This window comes from Durio zibethinus, chromosome 2 (assembly GCF_047325235.1).
Source record: "Durio zibethinus cultivar Kanyao isolate XHJ-2024 chromosome 2, ASM4732523v1, whole genome shotgun sequence".
NCBI classification, from domain to species: Eukaryota; Viridiplantae; Streptophyta; class Magnoliopsida; order Malvales; family Malvaceae; genus Durio; species Durio zibethinus.
The window spans coordinates 6,940,312-6,957,893 of record NC_143163.1 but is presented as its reverse complement, the minus strand read 5'-3'; the positions used below and the strand labels follow the sequence as shown (position 1 = coordinate 6,957,893).

Below are 17,582 nucleotides of genomic sequence, written 5' to 3'. Positions count from 1 at the left end.
TTTTAACCTTTGAAGATTACAGCAGCCATGCATCAATGGTCCAATACTGTGTTTCTAGGGATAGTTTTCGAGGCTACTCTGGAAAGCAAAACCAGATGATAGAGATATATTTCTCGGAAAAAACATTATTGCGACAATTATACCACCATTAATCAACACAAACTATATTTACTGCGTCTCTCGACAGCAACCAAATCTTATAAACAACTCCCATGGTTGTAAAATAACCTAAAAATCCAGACTAGATTTCTACATGTAGTAATTTTGTCTTCTGTTTCGTGGCCTAGTGGCCATAAAAGCCTTTAAGAAGATATAAAGGCATGGTTTCAAATCAAGCCTCCCCACTCTGCCTTGTGATAGGGCTTTGCGCCCCCCCCCCCCCCCCCCCCTCTCCCCCTTAACCAAAAAAAAATGTAGTAATTTTGACTTCAAATTCCATCAATGGGATTCTTCAAATTCCACCAAGCAAGGACAAGATACCCCCACCATGGACCCTCCCCTCCGGAACCACGAAGTCAAAGCTCTTGTTACCAGCAAGGCCACCAATGCCCATGCCATAACCATTCCTTCCTTCATCTGGCTTCTCAGCACTAAAGAAACTTGAGTAAGAGGATGAGGATTTCATTGATAGAGGAACCAATACCTGAGACGGTATGAGTTGTTGCCTTTCTGCAGGCTTGTCCGGGGAATCAATACAATCAGAAATAACACTAGTTCCAGAGGATGAATGATTGTTGTCAAAGCTGCTTCCTGTGGTTGATGCCGATACAAGCCCAATGAAAACTCCAGGAGCAATACGCCCTCCCTTACTTGCCACCCGCTCTTGCACCATACTGCTGTGTGCAGCGCACAGACCATTCCTGCCCCTTGCAAATTTCTCACATTTGCCCTCCCCCCAGGAGCATCTTTTTCCTCCACCGTGGGCCTTGCAGAAGTCTGTGCTTCCTTGGGCACTCTTGCCACAATTCTCCAACTTGCACCGCTTTCCACCACCATGCCTGACACAACAATCAGTGCGACCACGTGCACTCTTTGTACAGCCTGGCACTACACACCTCTTCCCACCACCATGCGCAACACAAAAGTTGGTGCCCCCATGCACACTCTTGGGACAAATGCCACCACCATTGAAGAGGCAACGCTTTCCCCCACCGTGTCCTTTGCACAATGGTGTGCTCCCTTCAGCACCTTTGGTACACCCTGCAAATATACAACGTTTTCCACCACCATGAGCCTTGCAAAACATAGTACTTCCCTGAGCACCCTTAGTGCATCCCTGCATAGTACTTCCCTGAGCACCCTTAGCACATCCCTGGAACTGGCAACGACGTCCACCGCCATGAGAGATGCACAAACCAACCTGTCCTTCAGCACTGCGTGTGCAACCTTCCACCTTACACCTTTTACCCCCACCATGTCTAATGCAAAGCCCCGATTTACCTCGTGCAGCCTTTGTGCACCCTCCAGGAAACCCACATCGTCTGCCTCCTCCATGTGCTATGCAAAAATCGGTCTTCCCCTCGGCACTTTTAGTGCAACCTAAGTGCTGGCACCTCCTCCCTCCACCATGAAACTTACAGTAGGCAGTTCGGCTCTCAGCACCTTTGTTACACCCTGGTTTTTGGCATCTCTGTCCGCCCCCATGACCAATACAAAGACCAGATGCCCCTCTTGCTCCTTTTGAGCAACCAGTAAATTTGCATTTTTTCATGCTAGTTCGGTTATCTGAATATGTCATAGTGGTGGTTTGCTCAGAAAGAGTGTCTACAGAGAAATCTGTCTGAGCAGTGGGATCACAACTTTGGTGAAATTGATGACAATGAGATTTGGCTCCAAACTGAAAAAGTTCTCGTGTCTGCACCAAAGGTTTTCCACTATCCATTCTTGGAGCCAGGAGGAGTGATGGCATATAGCCACCAGATTTCTTGGCTGAAGTAGAACCCTCATCCACGACATGTATTGAAAGTCTACTATCTTCAGCAGAAACCTGGTTTTGAAGAGGCATACTAACATCAATTTCTGTTGACAGAGAATATTCTAACAGACTCATACCTTCCTTAGTCCCTGCAGAAGGGCCAAGTTTTAGGATTGAGTTATCCTCAGCTGACAAGCCCTGACTGAATAAAGCAGTTGGTGATATGTTCCTGTTGTGACCAACATTGTAATAATTATCACAGTATACACTTGGTGTTGGACCCAACCCCAGAACCAACCTGCAGCCATCATCAGGTGCACTAGAAAGATCAGCATGAAGATTGCTTTGAGTACTTCCAAATCTGGCATTGTTGCTTCCTCCACAGCCAAGAACGTTCAGGCGTAAGGTGGTATCACCAAAAGTTTCATTTCTAGAGAGTTCGGACACAAGAGAAAATTGTACATTCTTGTTCAAATCCATATCCTTTCTAGATGATGTAAACTATAGCACTAAGGAAAAGGACACCTACCTTACAGAAAAATCTTTAATACATGCCACTAACTGGTAAATATATCAGAAACAAATTAAGAAATACAAGAAATTCCAATAGCATTCCTCCTCCACTTACAAACCCTGATGTATCTGCTCGGTCCATCTTATCAAGTGTCTACAACAACAGCACAGACTTCAATTATGTAAAAGCTTAATTGCCGATGTATCTGACAACATTTCTAGGATAAAATCCTTTTATAAGAACATTCAAAGTGGATGCAAAGAGATATCTGGAGCGTCTTGTGCTCCTTATTGACAGATAGCTTGGTGTCATTAACCCTAACAAGAAAAAACAAATGAAGCAACACAATAAGGCAATAATAAAAGCCATTCAAATATATTATAAGTAATACCAATTTCCACAGCATTAATTAGATATTTTAACATTAAAACTTAAACCACAAGAAGATATATAAGGAAAAGTTAGCTGCACATTCTAGTTCCAGAATATTCTTGGAAATCGAATCAACGCAACACAACCTGCAGTACAACGCAAAAGGATGAAAAATACTCATAACCATCGTCTTAAGAGGCACTAGCAACAATTTCAGTACAGATGTAACCATCAATACTGTTTAAAATGACAGATCGAAATCATGGGCAGGTGAGGCCCTCATCAAGTCTAGGGTTTTATGTTTTTTTTCTGTTTATTCTGGAATGAAGATAAAGTTGTTCTAAGGTGGTTGATGAATAAAAATAAATGAGAATCAAATTATTAATAATAATGCATAAATTACACCTTTCACCCTGAAACAGATAAATTTATTACTCTCTAAAAAGAAAATGGGATTAATTCAGTTATGTTAAAAACGAAAATCGAATTCCAAAGTTCCAAAAAGGTATTAACGAACAAACTATAAATAATTCCCCATTTAAGCTAGGGGCCTGTGTTATGCGAAATATATCTGGAAATATCAATTTAAGTAACAAAGTTCCATGCAGATTCTTCTAGGATTATATTCAAGTTTACTATTTCTTTTAGAATTCTTTTTTTTTTTTTTTCAAAATCCTTTTCTACCAGATGCATTTATCCCCAGCATACTGAAAAAGCAGATCATAATAGAAAACAAATCTCATAAATAAATTTAAAAAAGTTCATTACCTAAAAATATTGTACACCTTTGGATAGAACAAAGCACTGAAAACCTAAAGAACTGTCTACTTTCATCAAATAGCCTTAACTATGAAGTCAAAGCACTTCTAATTGCGTGAATGGTCAATGGTTACGCCACTTTATTTATTACTTGAGCAGTAAAATAAAAGAAAATTTAAAGTCATAGATAAGAAAACAATTTCTTCAAAGTTTTTGAAGATAATAAAGCCATAAAATTTTCTCTAAACTTAAATTTCACAAAATTAACTAAAATACTAGAGCTCAGGGATTTTTTCCACTCATTAATCTTAATATGGAAAGGTGATGATGATGATTATTAACAGACAATTGTCTATCCTAGCCTTATAGTCTATGGTTGAGACTTAAGATCCAACATGTTAGATTCTTTATTAGATGTTAAAATGTTGTGACCAGTAACATGTTTATCATTTGTCACCCGATCCCTTGAATTAGAAATCAACACCATGTCCTAGAATCTATGACAGTTAATCTAAAATCCACAATCTCTACTAAGTACATGGATCTAGACAAAAAAAGACGGTCATATACACTGATAAATACAGAACAAGGAAGCAAGGAGTACAGTTAACATAAAAAATCATTCAAAACCTTTTATATTACAAAAACTACAGCCAAAACAAAAACACTTTCATCTTAAACAGTAGATCTAAAACTACAACTCTCACAAACAACTCAAGACTTGAGCTTTACAAACTAAGTAGAATCACTCAAATACAATTACACAACACAGAAACAAGTAGAACCTCTGGGATCCAAGCAAAAAACAATAAAATCAACAGCAGTTGCCAGCAGAGCATGCTACTATTTGAACAAATAAGTTAACTTAAACCCTTGAAACTCAAAAACCAGATCAGAACAGAGAACTAATTCGTTTATAAAAAGAAAAACAAACCCAGATTAGTTTCAGCCACATAACTTTCTGTCCAGATTAAAATTATATATAAAGACCTCAACAAGGAAAATTCACCAAATTTCCTTCTTTAAATTAATTAATACACCATCCAAATAATACAACTATGAAAATATGACAGTTCAAAACCATGCAAACATAGCCCGATAACCTAACCCTCAATTGATTCCCTGAAACCGTGGAAACAAAAAGTTACATGAAACACATAAGAAGCAAAGTTACACACAAAAAAAAAAAAGCTAGAAACTCAAAATTGATGGCATGATTGATGAAATAAGATAAGAAACTGTGAAGCAATAACCAATAAAATGATTAAGCTTGAAGGCAATGAAAAAGAATTTGTAGATATACCGTGAAGAAATTCAAATTCAGAGAAAATTTGGAGAAAACTGAGGGATCTGAGAAGCGACTAAAGACATGTTAAGAAAGGTGGAGAATCTTTAAAACAGAGAAAATAAATTTTTGGTACTATTTACGAATTAAAGAAAGAAGAGAATTTCAACAAAGCGTGGGAAGAGGAAAAGGAGAAACCAAAATAAAATAAAATGGAAAAATGAAAAGTACCACCTATTTTTTCATTATTTTATTTTTTCTTTTTGTGAAAATTATTTTTTTAAAAAAAGAAAATTGTTGGAAAAACATTAAATGCCAAAAATAGCCTCGATTGTCAGAAATGAAGCCACTGGTACAGGCGTACAGCCTTACACCCTCCCGATTTGGATAATGCATGCTTTTCGTTGAAAGGGACGTTATGCTAAAAGTCTAAATTACTCTTATTCGTGGACACACTTTGGAAGATTGTGGAGGGTAAAAATGTCAAGTTCAAAAAGTTTTTCTTATGATTTTTGGGATTTTTTCCTGGGAATCGTCTCCCCTGGGCCTCGACGGCGAATTAGAAGAGGAACGAGTGGCTAAGGTGAAAAGAGTGTCCTGGCGTGGCGTCACTCATCGAAGCTTCGCAAACCGCCAAAATGTTTGCCAAGAATGTGCCCCGCTTTTCTACTCATTCAGCAGCTGGCCCGCTTGGCTGGAGTTGACGTTAGATCGGCTTACTTCACTTTGCTTTGCAAAGGGGCTCAGAGCTGCGCTGATTTTTTAACGCAATATTCCTTTTATATATAAACCTCCAGAGATATTACTCTATTATTGCCATCCTTCTGAAGAAAAAAAAAACCTTATTTTTTTACAATAAAAAAGTTATTCAAATCATAAAAAATATATTAGTATATTATTGGTTGATATACTTTTTTTTAAGATAAGGACAATTATTTTAGACCGACCATTTATATTTATATTAAATTGGAAATGGACCTTTTCTCTTCTATCTCTTTATAAAAAGAAAAGAACATTTTATAAAAAAAAAAAAAGAGAAAATATATTAATTACAAAACCCTTTTCTTCACTCAATATATTTGAAATCAAGAAATTAATTGTCAATTATTATTTCAAAAAAATTATCAATTATTGTATTCAATGAAATATTATTAATATAAAATAATATTAAAAAATGTCTTAAAAGAATTTTTCAGCAAAATTTTTTAAAAGTAGTTTTAAAGCAATTGTTACCGACTCATCTAAAAAAATAAAATTTTCTATAATAAACGAAGCATATTGATCTCCAACTTGAATTTTGTTATTATATAATAAATATATATTCATTTGAATTTATTTTTTATATATCGATAATATAATTTTTTTATAATTTTATATAAGGTTAAAAATTATCATTGTCTTATTTTTATTTAATTTTTTAAATATATTTTGAGAGATATGTATAATCATATTAATTTTGTTTATAAAATCTAAAATTTTATTAATCGTAAATGAAATAACTTCGTTGATTATATTGATTCATTTCTTTTATATACTTCAATTTTTAAAAAATCAAAAATTAATCCAAAAGGGGCTGAAAATTTATAGCCAATGGATCTTAGTTTGTAACTTGTATTTATAATCTAATATATTAATTGTGCGTGATGAAATAAATATATTATAATAAAGAATAAAAGCCAACGAATATTTGGCCCAACGACAGGAGGGCGCTTAGGCATTAAAGGATTGTCCAAAGTTCAAACCAATATTTCCTCTCCCCCAACATAAGTTACTGTGACTAATCGGGTGGAGAGGGATGACAATGGGTTATTATCGGGTGAGTATGATATTTTTCGTGTGCGTATCAAATTATGATATTTATATTTATTTTTGTATTTATATTTATTAAATTATATTTTTATATAATCAATTTCAATGAATAATAAATAATTAAAATTTTTTTCAAATACTTTATTATAATTTTTAAAAAATAATAAAACAATTTAAAAGTCATATATCTTAAATCTACACTAAACAATTTAATAAAATCAAAAGCATAATTTTATTTGATAAAGTAATATATAAACCGACAAAAATTGCGAGGAACACATGGGGTGCCAACCCCACATTTCACAAATGCAAGCCAAGTCAGGTCAAGTAGCCGGCTGCGCTCGAAGCCAGACAGCAAAAAAAGGAAACAGGGTATTATTTGTGACGAGGGCAAGCTCGATAGCTTCTTCCTTCACTGCCAGTTCGCTGCATCCAACTCAAAGTGTGTATAATTGACGAGAATCTCAAACTGCACGCTTGGCCTCCTTAATTAACACTTGAGATAAACATAATTTGTTATTATAGAAGTTTTTTAAATTTATGCTTTCTTGTGCCTCTCACGCGTTGGCAACTTTTGGAGATGCGTTGGCCACCATCCGATCCTTTTTAAAAACTCTCTTAAAAATTATTTTCTTTTTCAGATTATTAACTCTTGGAGGGTATCTAGGGATTCTTATACAAACATTTATAATTAATATACAATATTATTCAAGTTAAATTGTTTATTATATATCATATCAAACTTGTTTTTTTTTTAAAAAAAAATTGAATATTTGAATCTTAAAGTTTTCTTTCAACTTGAAATCTTAAATGTTTTATATAATTTATTATAATTAAGCTTAGAATTTAAAACATTAATAATAATTGTTGACAAGTATTATTCAAACTTTTTTAAAGTTAATATTTTATTTATAATAATATCTGTCATTAAATATAATAGTCAATAATTAATATGTTGATTTTTAATGAATTGAAATCATATATATATATTTATATAATAATTTTAAAAAATATTTTCAAAATACTCGTTAACAAAACTTTAAAAAAAAATTCAATCCATAATTTAAATTGCATTGGTCAAATAATTTTCCTATCGGAGAATTATCCCTCATTTTTTCTTAGATATACTTGAAAAAAATAATAATAGAGTGCATACTACAGTAATTGACCTTTAAATGGAGCTTTGAAGGTTAAGGATATCAAAATTTATAAGTTTCCGGATAAATCACTATATCAATTATTTAAGGGATTTTGAGGAGTTCATTTATTTAAGACAAGAGTGTAATTGTTGAATGTATTTTGGGATATCACCGTCATGATTTTTTTTTAAAGGAGAGAGTTCTTTAGGAATTTAGATATGATTTATTTTGTAGAATCTTTTGAGGAGAAATCTATATTCATCATAATATAAGAATAAAGATTTATACAAAAAATACGGATTGTATAAGTAAAAATCTAAATATTTTTAAAAACTAATTGAGCCATCTTGATGAATTTTACAGAGCCTATGAAACATACAAATGATATGATAATTATGTGAAAAGTTTGTGGTGAAGTCAAACTAACTATTCAAGATGTTGAAACATCATAAAAATTTTTCTAATGCAATATCTTCGGGATCCAGGCATTTTGAATTGGTTAGGATAAAGATGGCCCACGTAAGGTTTGATGAACTAAACTCAACGATAATGATGTAAACTTGACATAAGTATTATAAAAAAAAAATTAGGATTTCTTTGAAGAGTCTGAATGTTAAATTTATTTTCAATAATAAAATTCAAATCTTACTAATATAAATATAATAAAAAGCTGTGGACACAATGGGGAAAAACGAAATGGCAACCAAAATCACTGTTTGCCACGTGTCAGAAGCTGTGTAGGAGACGCAACTGTCAGTGGTTGGAAGATTTCGCAAATGAATGTGTAACGCCCCAATAACGCCGCGGAGCCCACAATGCCAAGGAATCTCCATTGCTTTCAAACCTTACGAGGTCCTGATCTCATACGGTCACGCATATTGAGGACGAAATCCTTGCTGGATTTTTATTGGCTTCTATTTGTCAAAGTAATTTGCCTTGTGAAATGTCAGACGAACCGGAGAATGACGCGTGTAAGTGCGATTAACGTGCCGGATGTCGGCGCTTTGTTAACTCATGGTAGGAGACAAAACACCATATGTTTAGGGTGTTTTAGGCCAACTCGGTCTTGATGCAAACTGATGACCTAATGACAAAACTACCCTTTTATTTCATAAAGACAAAAAGAGGTTTCTTTTTCCTTTTTTAAAGAAAAAACAATTTAAGCTTTTTTTTTTGTTTTTTTTTTTTTTAATTTCATTGGTGAGATATTTTTATTTTCTATGAGTATTAAAAATTATATTCACATTTTTAACTGATTAAAAATGTAAACAAACTGAATATAAAATAATTTTATTATGTTTAAAAATTATTTATTTAATTAATTAATTTTAAAATATTATCTAATATTGTTTATTAAATTTAATAATTGAATATAAATAAATAAAAATTGAAGTTGTTTAAAAACTATTCATGAAAATTTTTATTCATTCACACTCTCAAATGTAAATAAATTGAGTACAAATAAATTTTATTATATTAATAATTTATTTATTAAATTAATAAATTTAAAATATTGTTTATAATTATTTATTAAATTTAATAAATAAATATAAATAGAACGATAAAATCTGTTCAAAAAATGTTTATCTAATATTGTTATATCTTAATTATTTATATCAAAATGTAAAATTACATGTATAGCTTTTTTTAATTAAATTTACCTTAAATGGACATCATCTTTCACGAAAAAAATTTTGCTGGCATAGACATTTGAGACTAATCAAATAAGTTATAAAATTTAATAAATATGAATTATATTTTACAATCAATATTATCGCCCAATAATCCCAGGGCCTCTTGGAGGATCTTTGGACCCAAAAACCCCAAATAAAAATTTTAGAAAATCCTATGGGGGTAATTTAGTCATTAAAAAATTGGTTCGTCATGATTCCTTTCATTGGCCGATTCCAATGATTAGGTCACGATTCCTTTCATTGGCCGATTCCAAGTTGTAGAATATTCAAAAACGGAGGGCTGGTGACGTGGAAGGGACATGTTGATTATAATAATAATAACTATTATTATTATTATTTGGTCTTTTAACAACGTCATTAAGCCATTTGTTTTCATCATTTTTAAGCAACCCTACTCGATGGTCTCTTCTTGTCATTGTCTTCTCCAACTAACCATCTTGACTACTCCCTAATCATCTTTTTGTTTTCCTTTTCGCCAAACACTCATTATTTTTTTAAAGATGCACAGTTTTGAATATGACATCACATAATTTTTAAATTGTTATAAATTTATAACAGTTTTAAATTTTTTTATTTGAATTATTAAAATTTTAATTTTAATTAAAAAATTAAAATTAAAATTTCAATATTTTATCATTACATAACAATTTTACTTTGATTTTATTTGATAAGAAAGATGAAAAAGATTGAGAATAAAAAATTTGTTAATTTGATATATAAAATTCATAAAAACTTTTTTATTTTATAATTTAATCATTAAATTAATAAATTTTTAATTTTTACCTTATTATATTCTTCCAACTAATTAAAGCCTTTAAATTTGTTTCCGTTAAACTTATTTGCGTGGCAACCGTCTAGTTCAATTAAGAACACTTTAGATGGATAAGTAGCTTGCATGACTCAATTTAAATCAATTTTGAACAAAAATTTTGAAGTTCAAATTAATTTGAGATGTTATTTTTTTTTCAAAAATAATATTTTTATTTATTTAAAATTATTAATATGAAATAAATTTTTAATATAGAAGAACTTAAATGAACTTAAACAAATGGAGCTTGGGTTTAAGCTTAATATTTAGACATGTCTATTGAATTTGGATTCGCTTTGTCTTTGATCACTTTTAATTCATACAATTATTATAATTTAAAACTAAAAGTGTATGGCACATGATCGAAAAGGGTTGATAGAAAACATAAGGAGTAGAGCATTCTCTTTCTTCTTTTCTTTGTTAATTAAGTACGGACAAATCATGTCTGATAAAGTAATGTAAGAACTAGAATCTCAACCAATTATTAATGTTTTTCATGTTTTATATTGCAATCATTCATCAAAGAGTGTTGGGAGTAATACGGGGATTTGATTTGTAATAGCCAATGATAATGAGAGCTTGTGCATGGTGGATACTCACGATACAATTTTATTTAAAAAAATGAAGAATGAAAGTGAGAGGGCATGTGTGAAACTCTCACATATTCTATATGCTCCGATCCCCTCCGTTAGAAAAGAAACCATCTTATTTTTCTTTTAATGTGAGTGCAAGCAAATTACAATATATTTAAAATAAAACTTTGAATTTAAAAATATATATTTGTGTTTTATTCACATTTGCATGATAAAAGTGTTAAATCAAAAAATTATCTCGATGCTTATTTTCCTTTTTTTTTTTTTTTTTTGGGCAGCATTTTATTCGGACTTGATTTGGTAATAATTGTTGATTATCATATTCATAGATTGCATGTAAATTTATCTAATAAGCAGTCTACTAATTGCCCAACCCAGGTTCGACCCAGATTTGGTTAGGCCTAGCTTGATATTTAAATGGGCCTTAATTTATTCTTTGACTCGGAAATAACTTCTGCTTCCTAACGACTTCATCTCTCCTTATCATGATATAAGCAAATCAAACAGTAACAAGCTGCATATATTTTTTATACAAAGAGACTGCAATATGAAGATAAGGAAAGGGATCGTAGGTGTTAGGATTTAAATTTTAAATTTATTAAATCTCATATTTTAAAGATAATTACATGAATTAATCTAATTAAATTCTTGAATTAGTGTATATATATATATATATATTATCATGGACTATTTTTAAAGTGATTTTTCTCTACTTATATATATATATATATATATATACACATTTCAATGGACTATTTTTATCATGAACTTGGCCTTCAATTAACACTCGGAAGTTTGATTAGCATCAGATAAATATTCCTTTTTCAATGAGAACAAAATGTTCACCCTCATTTGCAAGGCTTCAAGGATTTCAATGTATTTCTAAAGTAATGAATGAGCAAGAAAAGGATAAAAAACTGGTCTGATTGTCTTCTTTTTCCCCATTTCTTTAAGCAATTGCTTTGCTTCTATGTTAATTGATTTGAATAATTTGATTCTTATACCTATCATATACACTGACAAAAGTCACAGAACTAGTAGTCTATAAGAACAAGAACATGAAAATGAACACTTTTTTTTTTTCTTTTCAATTTTGGATTTCAAATTCTTGAATTTTGAACAATTGGCTATACGATAAAAAATTGAGAAAATTGCTAATAACTCTCTCAACTTATTTCAGGCTCTATTTGCCACCCTAGCTTGCCTTAGGCAAAGAGAAGGAAAAGAAAGAAAAGGTCAGATATAAAAAGAGAAAAAAAAAATGCATGAGGATTTAGAAAAACTTCTTTTCAAACCCTCAAATTCAATGAATGTTTCAAGCTCCCCACATGCAGCAAATGTTGTCCCAATGCAATCTTTCGGCTTCCAAGCTCATCAACTACACTCAAATCCTTGCAAACATCCACCATGAATCTCACCAATGACTCTGACTTTTCTGTCAAGACAACTTTCTCAAATCCTAACAAATGCTTCTGAGGCGAGTTGTGCACTGATGGGGGAGAGGAAAACAAGAAAACTGTGTGGCTTCCGCTATATCTACCCTTGTTTTGAACTCTCAAATGTATGTCGAATGCTAAATCTTTACAACTTTGTTCAACAGCCTCAACTGACTTGCATTCAGATAAGCGACAAACGTGGTCTTCCTCCAAGGGGATGGATACTAGTTTGGGTGCTTTAACTAATTGATGGCTGACGTTGGAGTAGCTTAGTCCATCTCCAAATGTATAAATAGTTTCCCCAGTGTAGAATCTGTAGGTTCTGCCTGGATACCCATTGGAAGGATCCGGTCTCATGTTCATGTTTGTCATTGGCACCTTGTCAACATATGATTGAGGATACCATGTCATTGGCAGCCTTCCACCTGGAACAATGGCATTTAGGATTTAATAGAAGTGCTAACTTTTTTATCTAAACAAAAAGAAGCGAAATTCATTTGCAGTGATCCCAGGAAAAATGCATACTTATCAGGAAAGCAACTACATTTATATTGAAAGTCAGGAGAAATGTAGAAAGACTTACTTGGATTATAATACCCAAAAATCACGTCGGCTATGGCAGCTCCGCCAGCTTCTCCGGGGTAACCAACCCAAAGAATGCTTGTAATGTTGTCATTGCTTTTGGCAAATGATATATCAAAGCCTCCTCCAGACATGATGACAAGAATCACAGGTCCCCTGGCCGCCTTCGCAACTTCTGTTATTAGAAGTGGCTGCTGTCCTGGCAAAAGAAGGTCAACTCGGTCAAAGCTCTCTCTTTCAAGTGATTGATCTATGCCCATCACAAGTACAGTGGCATCTGCTGAGGCAGCTATTTTCTTAGCAGCATCTACTTGGGCAGTGCCACAAGCCACATTGGAGCAGCCAGAAACATAAGTAGTTGCCACTGAAGCAGTTAGACCCTGCAAAGGTGTTGTATATTTGCATGGAATGCCTGCAAGTGTTTCCAATGATGTAAGTTGATCATGTTACATGAATTACTAATATTTGTTTGAAGCTTGTCTAATTGTAAACTTGTCAAGAAGAAAACCATGTAGCAATAGACTTTTCCAAATGATAATAGTTAAATACTTTTTAAGTATCAAATAGCCAAGTTCGTAATCACAAGTAATTTGTTTGACTACCTTCATAGTTTCCAATCATAGTTTTTGTGACATTGGCATTAGGTCCAATTACTGCTAAGGTTTTGATAGCAGTAGGAGATAGAGGCAACGATCCTGCACTGTTCTTGAGCAACACAATCCCTTGTCTTGCAGCTTCACGGGCCAACTCTTGATTCTCTGGAGTACACACGTCCTTTGGGCCAAGCTTTCCATAAAGTTGCTTTCTAGGATCACCATCGAAGAAGCCAAGTCGCATTAAAGTAGCGAAATTGTTGGTGACAGCGTTATCAATGGCTGACTCATTTAAAAGTCCTGCTTTCACCGCAGCCTCGGTGTGTTTGCCAAGGAATGATCCACAGTTGAGATCCAACCCTGGAACATAAAAACATTTAGCAATTACCAGAGCATTCTGGTTTACTAACTAAGATTTTACTTTGCTTAAATGTGGAAACAAATATATTTATTCTAGCAAGTGTACAATCTCTCTAAGTATGTTTTGATTCATATGTTCCTTTTATTGCCTATATCTAAGACTAAGAACATTCTTAGTTACCAGCAGGAGAAGCTTGCTTGGTTCAACTGAAGGTTTTTTTCTTTTTTTTTTTTTTTTAATGGTACATAAGATGCCACAGCCTTGAGATGAAGGAAGGGATTACAGGTGCTAGGATGCCACCTCTTAAGAGTGGCTATATGAACCAACTGACATAAACTCCAAGTTTGGTTCAACTGAAGTTTTGATAAAAGCCATAGTTGAATTAAAGCTTCTCAAAAATAGTCATGCTGAAATTATTTAAATACTGTTTTGTTATTCCATTAATTAGCCTAACTTCAGCATCTCAGAACAAAATAGTTGTTTCAACTTAGAAATTGGACCAAACAGACATCACTTGCATTCCATTTTTAGTAAAGGAAACAGAGCCACCTGCCGAAATTGCTAGGGCTGCAGCTTCCTCTGGTGTCTTGGTATAGTGCTGGCTATTGTAGAACACGTCTACTGAGTCACAATCTGAAACTATGTACCTGCAGCAACCCAAAAGCCATGTAAACAAAACACTGCTTGCTAAATACGTCCTTGGAAAATTTTGTCCTGAAAATGTTAGGAGAAATGAATATACCCATTTAATTTCCATTGCCCTCGAATAACCCCTGCCAGAAGATCAGGGTCTGCGCAAGTTGGCTTACCGTTTACCTGGTTGTAAGAACACATAACACTGGCTACATTCCCATCAATAACACAGCTTTTGAATGGCGGTTGAAATGTATCATCCATATCTTGTTGGGTTACCTAACCATCCACAAACGAATCATGACAAAGGTAACTTTGACTAAAGAAATTAAACTCGATTGAACTTAAAGTACCACAGCATTGAAATGGTAGCGATCAACTCCTTTCCAGTTGTCCAAATCATATGCTGTATAATGTTTACAACACGCAGCAACCTTAAGCAGTGAAGGGTCACCATCATCAGTTTGTTGTAAACCTTTGACATAACTTGATCCATATTTGCTGCTGAGCAATGGGTCCTCCCCTGGTGTTTCTTGCCCCCTTCCCCATCTAGGATCTCGGAATATGTTAATGTTTGGAGACCAATATGTTAGTCCTGCCAATCCAACATTGTACATTGCTCTAGCTTCAGTCGAAACCACCTGAAAATGTGAAAAATGGGTATAAATAAGGGGATAACAGAAACTGAACATTACTCACGGATTGGCTGCAAAAAACGCACCACAGTAAGCAATGTGCCTTCTTTTGAACTATACAACCAATGAATAATTCCCTCAAGGCTATTGATTGCGAAAATGATAATGTCAACCACGGTGACACAAATAATGCATTCAACATCTAATTTCAAAAACTGTGAAAAGAAATTCAACCACGCAGCTTTCAGCTAGCCTCATCAAATTCTGCATGGTTTTCTAGTTTTCATACCTAACAAATTTAATTCAATCAACCGATCGGAAAATGAAAAGTCCATCCTCGTTGAAAGAAATCCAATGCACGTTAAGTTAGAATCATCTTCTAAAACATACACGCAAAAGAAAAACAACAAGAAAAAGCGAAATGACAGAAAGAGATATAAAAACAAAAAGCAAAACGACATAAACCTGGGAGAAGAACAAATCCAAAATAAGAAAAAAAACAACTTTACCCTGCCAATGGCTTCGAAGAGAGAAGTGTTGAAGGATGCTGCCGTCAAGATGACCTGAGGAAAGCTTGTAGCTCCTGGAACCAAGCTGCTAAACTTGGTACCGGGACCGACGTTGGAGACTCCATGTAGAGCCTCGGACCACCATTCATATTTTGGTATTCCAAGCCGACTAACACTCCCAGCACTATTCACTATGAACAGAATTTTCTCCTGCAATGTAAGCCTTTGCACCAAGTCAGCGACCCTCATATCTGTCCCCAACGATGCGTTACAAAAACCATAACTTGCAACCTTTGGATTTTTAGTAGTATCACAGGCAAAAACAGGTGATGTTTGCGCAAAAACCCGAACCGAGATCAATGAAAAACAATGCAAAGAAATCAAGAAGCGGAGGAAAACAGAGACCTGAGGTGCTCTGTTTTCAAAAACAGAGGAGAAGGAGGTCATTTTGACCACCCCTTTTGATCCTCCGTTACTACTAACCCAAAAATAAAAATAATAATAATAAAGGGACTAAAAACTAGAGGAAACTTCAGCATGAAAAGTTGGTTAAGCTTTGGTACTTTTATAGAGGGCAGAGTAGTTAAAAACAAACGTTGTTTTGTAGTAGCCCGTGATGGAAAATTGGTGGGGACGCATTAAATTTTCTTTGGGAGCGTGTTTTTTGGCAGAGGGAAACCAACGCAAAATTTTGAGAGAATCTAAGAAAAATTTTTTTTGACTAACATTTAGAAAGAGGCTATTCGGGTCCATGATGGATTCATCCTTTTTCTAACTCGACTCGAGGCTGTTTTATTTGGGAAAACTCAAATGCATGGTTGTTTGATTTGTCAGTGTTAAAAAACTTTTATAAAGGATTTCAAAGAGTGTATCGAGTAAGGTTAGAGCATCGAAAGTCGAGACTTTAGGCCTGTTTTTCTCGCTTCTCTGTAAATCACGTGAGGGATTTTGGGATCATATCTCGGCTCCGTTTTAACTTTAGTTTCAGCCAAAAGTTGACAACCAAGTCATGCCTTGGTTGATTTGCTTACTTGCTTTTGAACCCTTCTCTTAGAGAACCCCTAGACTTGAGCGATTATATTTGATAAACATCAATGAAATAGAAAATTTGGATTAAAACCTTCAATTATTCCTTATCAGATTTATATTAAGGTTAAAATTTACTACACTGGCGTTTAAAAAGAAGTTTCCTTTATTAGAAAAGAGATTCTTCGGAGGCCATTGGAGCCGAGCCAAGTGGGGGATTTGGGGGGAAGAAGACAATCCCCAGATAAAATGTGAAAGAACCGAAGCATGACTTTCAATTTGCCCCCATTTTTTGTAACCTGGCTGAATATCAGTAGCTGTGTTTTTGATTGGTCCGTCTGTGAGCCAAGGCTGAAAAAACAATTTTCCTAATTTTTTACTCCAAATCCGTCAACGTAACACAAACTACTTATTACAAAGATCCTCAAATCAAAAGGTATAATGTTCACAAAGTAACTTTGAATCATTACAAAATATTTAATATAATACATAAATTTTTAAAAATTTTAATGTAAAATTTGAATTCTTAATTTACTAATTAATATAATATTTATTATGAACGTAAATAATTACAAATTATGACATATATTGGATAAATAATTTTCAAAATATTAAGTGAATTAATAAATTCATAATTTATGTTTCATATTAAAAATTTTTAAAATTTATATATTATATTAAATTATTTAATATAAAAAATAATTTTTAAAATATTTCATAAATAAATTAAAATAAATTATAGTTTTCAAGAAAAATGAGATATGATATCTCATTTAAAAAATTTTCATATAATAAATAAATTTTAAAATTTTTTAATATGATACATATGTAAGTTTAAATAATATATGTATCATTTTAAAATTTTAAAATGAGATATGATATCTCATTTTTCTTGAAAACTATATTACTAATAAATTTA

The 17,582-nt window shown here is 33.1% G+C and overlaps 1 protein-coding gene and 1 pseudogene across 2 annotated transcripts; both read right to left on the bottom strand.

Moving 5' to 3' along the window:
* Positions 1-79: 79 nt before the first annotated feature.
* LOC111295062 (uncharacterized) lies at positions 80-5,055 on the bottom strand (annotated as a pseudogene). The gene is made up of 3 exons (XR_016330431.1): positions 4,864-5,055; positions 2,901-2,947; positions 80-2,746 (listed from the first exon to the last, which is right to left on the bottom strand). The product of XR_016330431.1 is annotated as an uncharacterized LOC111295062 (transcript).
* Positions 5,056-11,947: 6,892 nt separating this feature from the next.
* On the bottom strand, positions 11,948-16,176 carry LOC111308371 (beta-xylosidase/alpha-L-arabinofuranosidase 2-like). The gene is made up of 7 exons (XM_022906694.2): positions 15,638-16,176; positions 14,847-15,134; positions 14,603-14,772; positions 14,410-14,507; positions 13,509-13,859; positions 12,908-13,318; positions 11,948-12,749 (listed from the first exon to the last, which is right to left on the bottom strand). The coding sequence occupies exons 1-7, from the start codon at positions 16,082-16,084 to the stop codon at positions 12,178-12,180; spliced, it is 2,337 nt and encodes a 778-aa protein (XP_022762429.1). The 5' UTR covers positions 16,085-16,176; the 3' UTR covers positions 11,948-12,177.
* Positions 16,177-17,582: the final 1,406 nt, after the last annotated feature.

Coding starts and splice junctions, on each gene's coding strand:
- LOC111308371 (XM_022906694.2), bottom strand. CDS start 16,084: ATGACCTCCTTCTCCTCTGTTTTTGAAAACAGAGCACCTCAGGTCTCT. Junction 14,508..14,602: donor GGGCAATGGAAATTAAATGG/GTATATTCATTT, acceptor GGGTTGCTGCAG/GTACATAGTTTCAGATTGTG. Junction 12,750..12,907: donor TTTTGGGTATTATAATCCAA/GTAAGTCTTTCT, acceptor CCATTGTTCCAG/GTGGAAGGCTGCCAATGACA.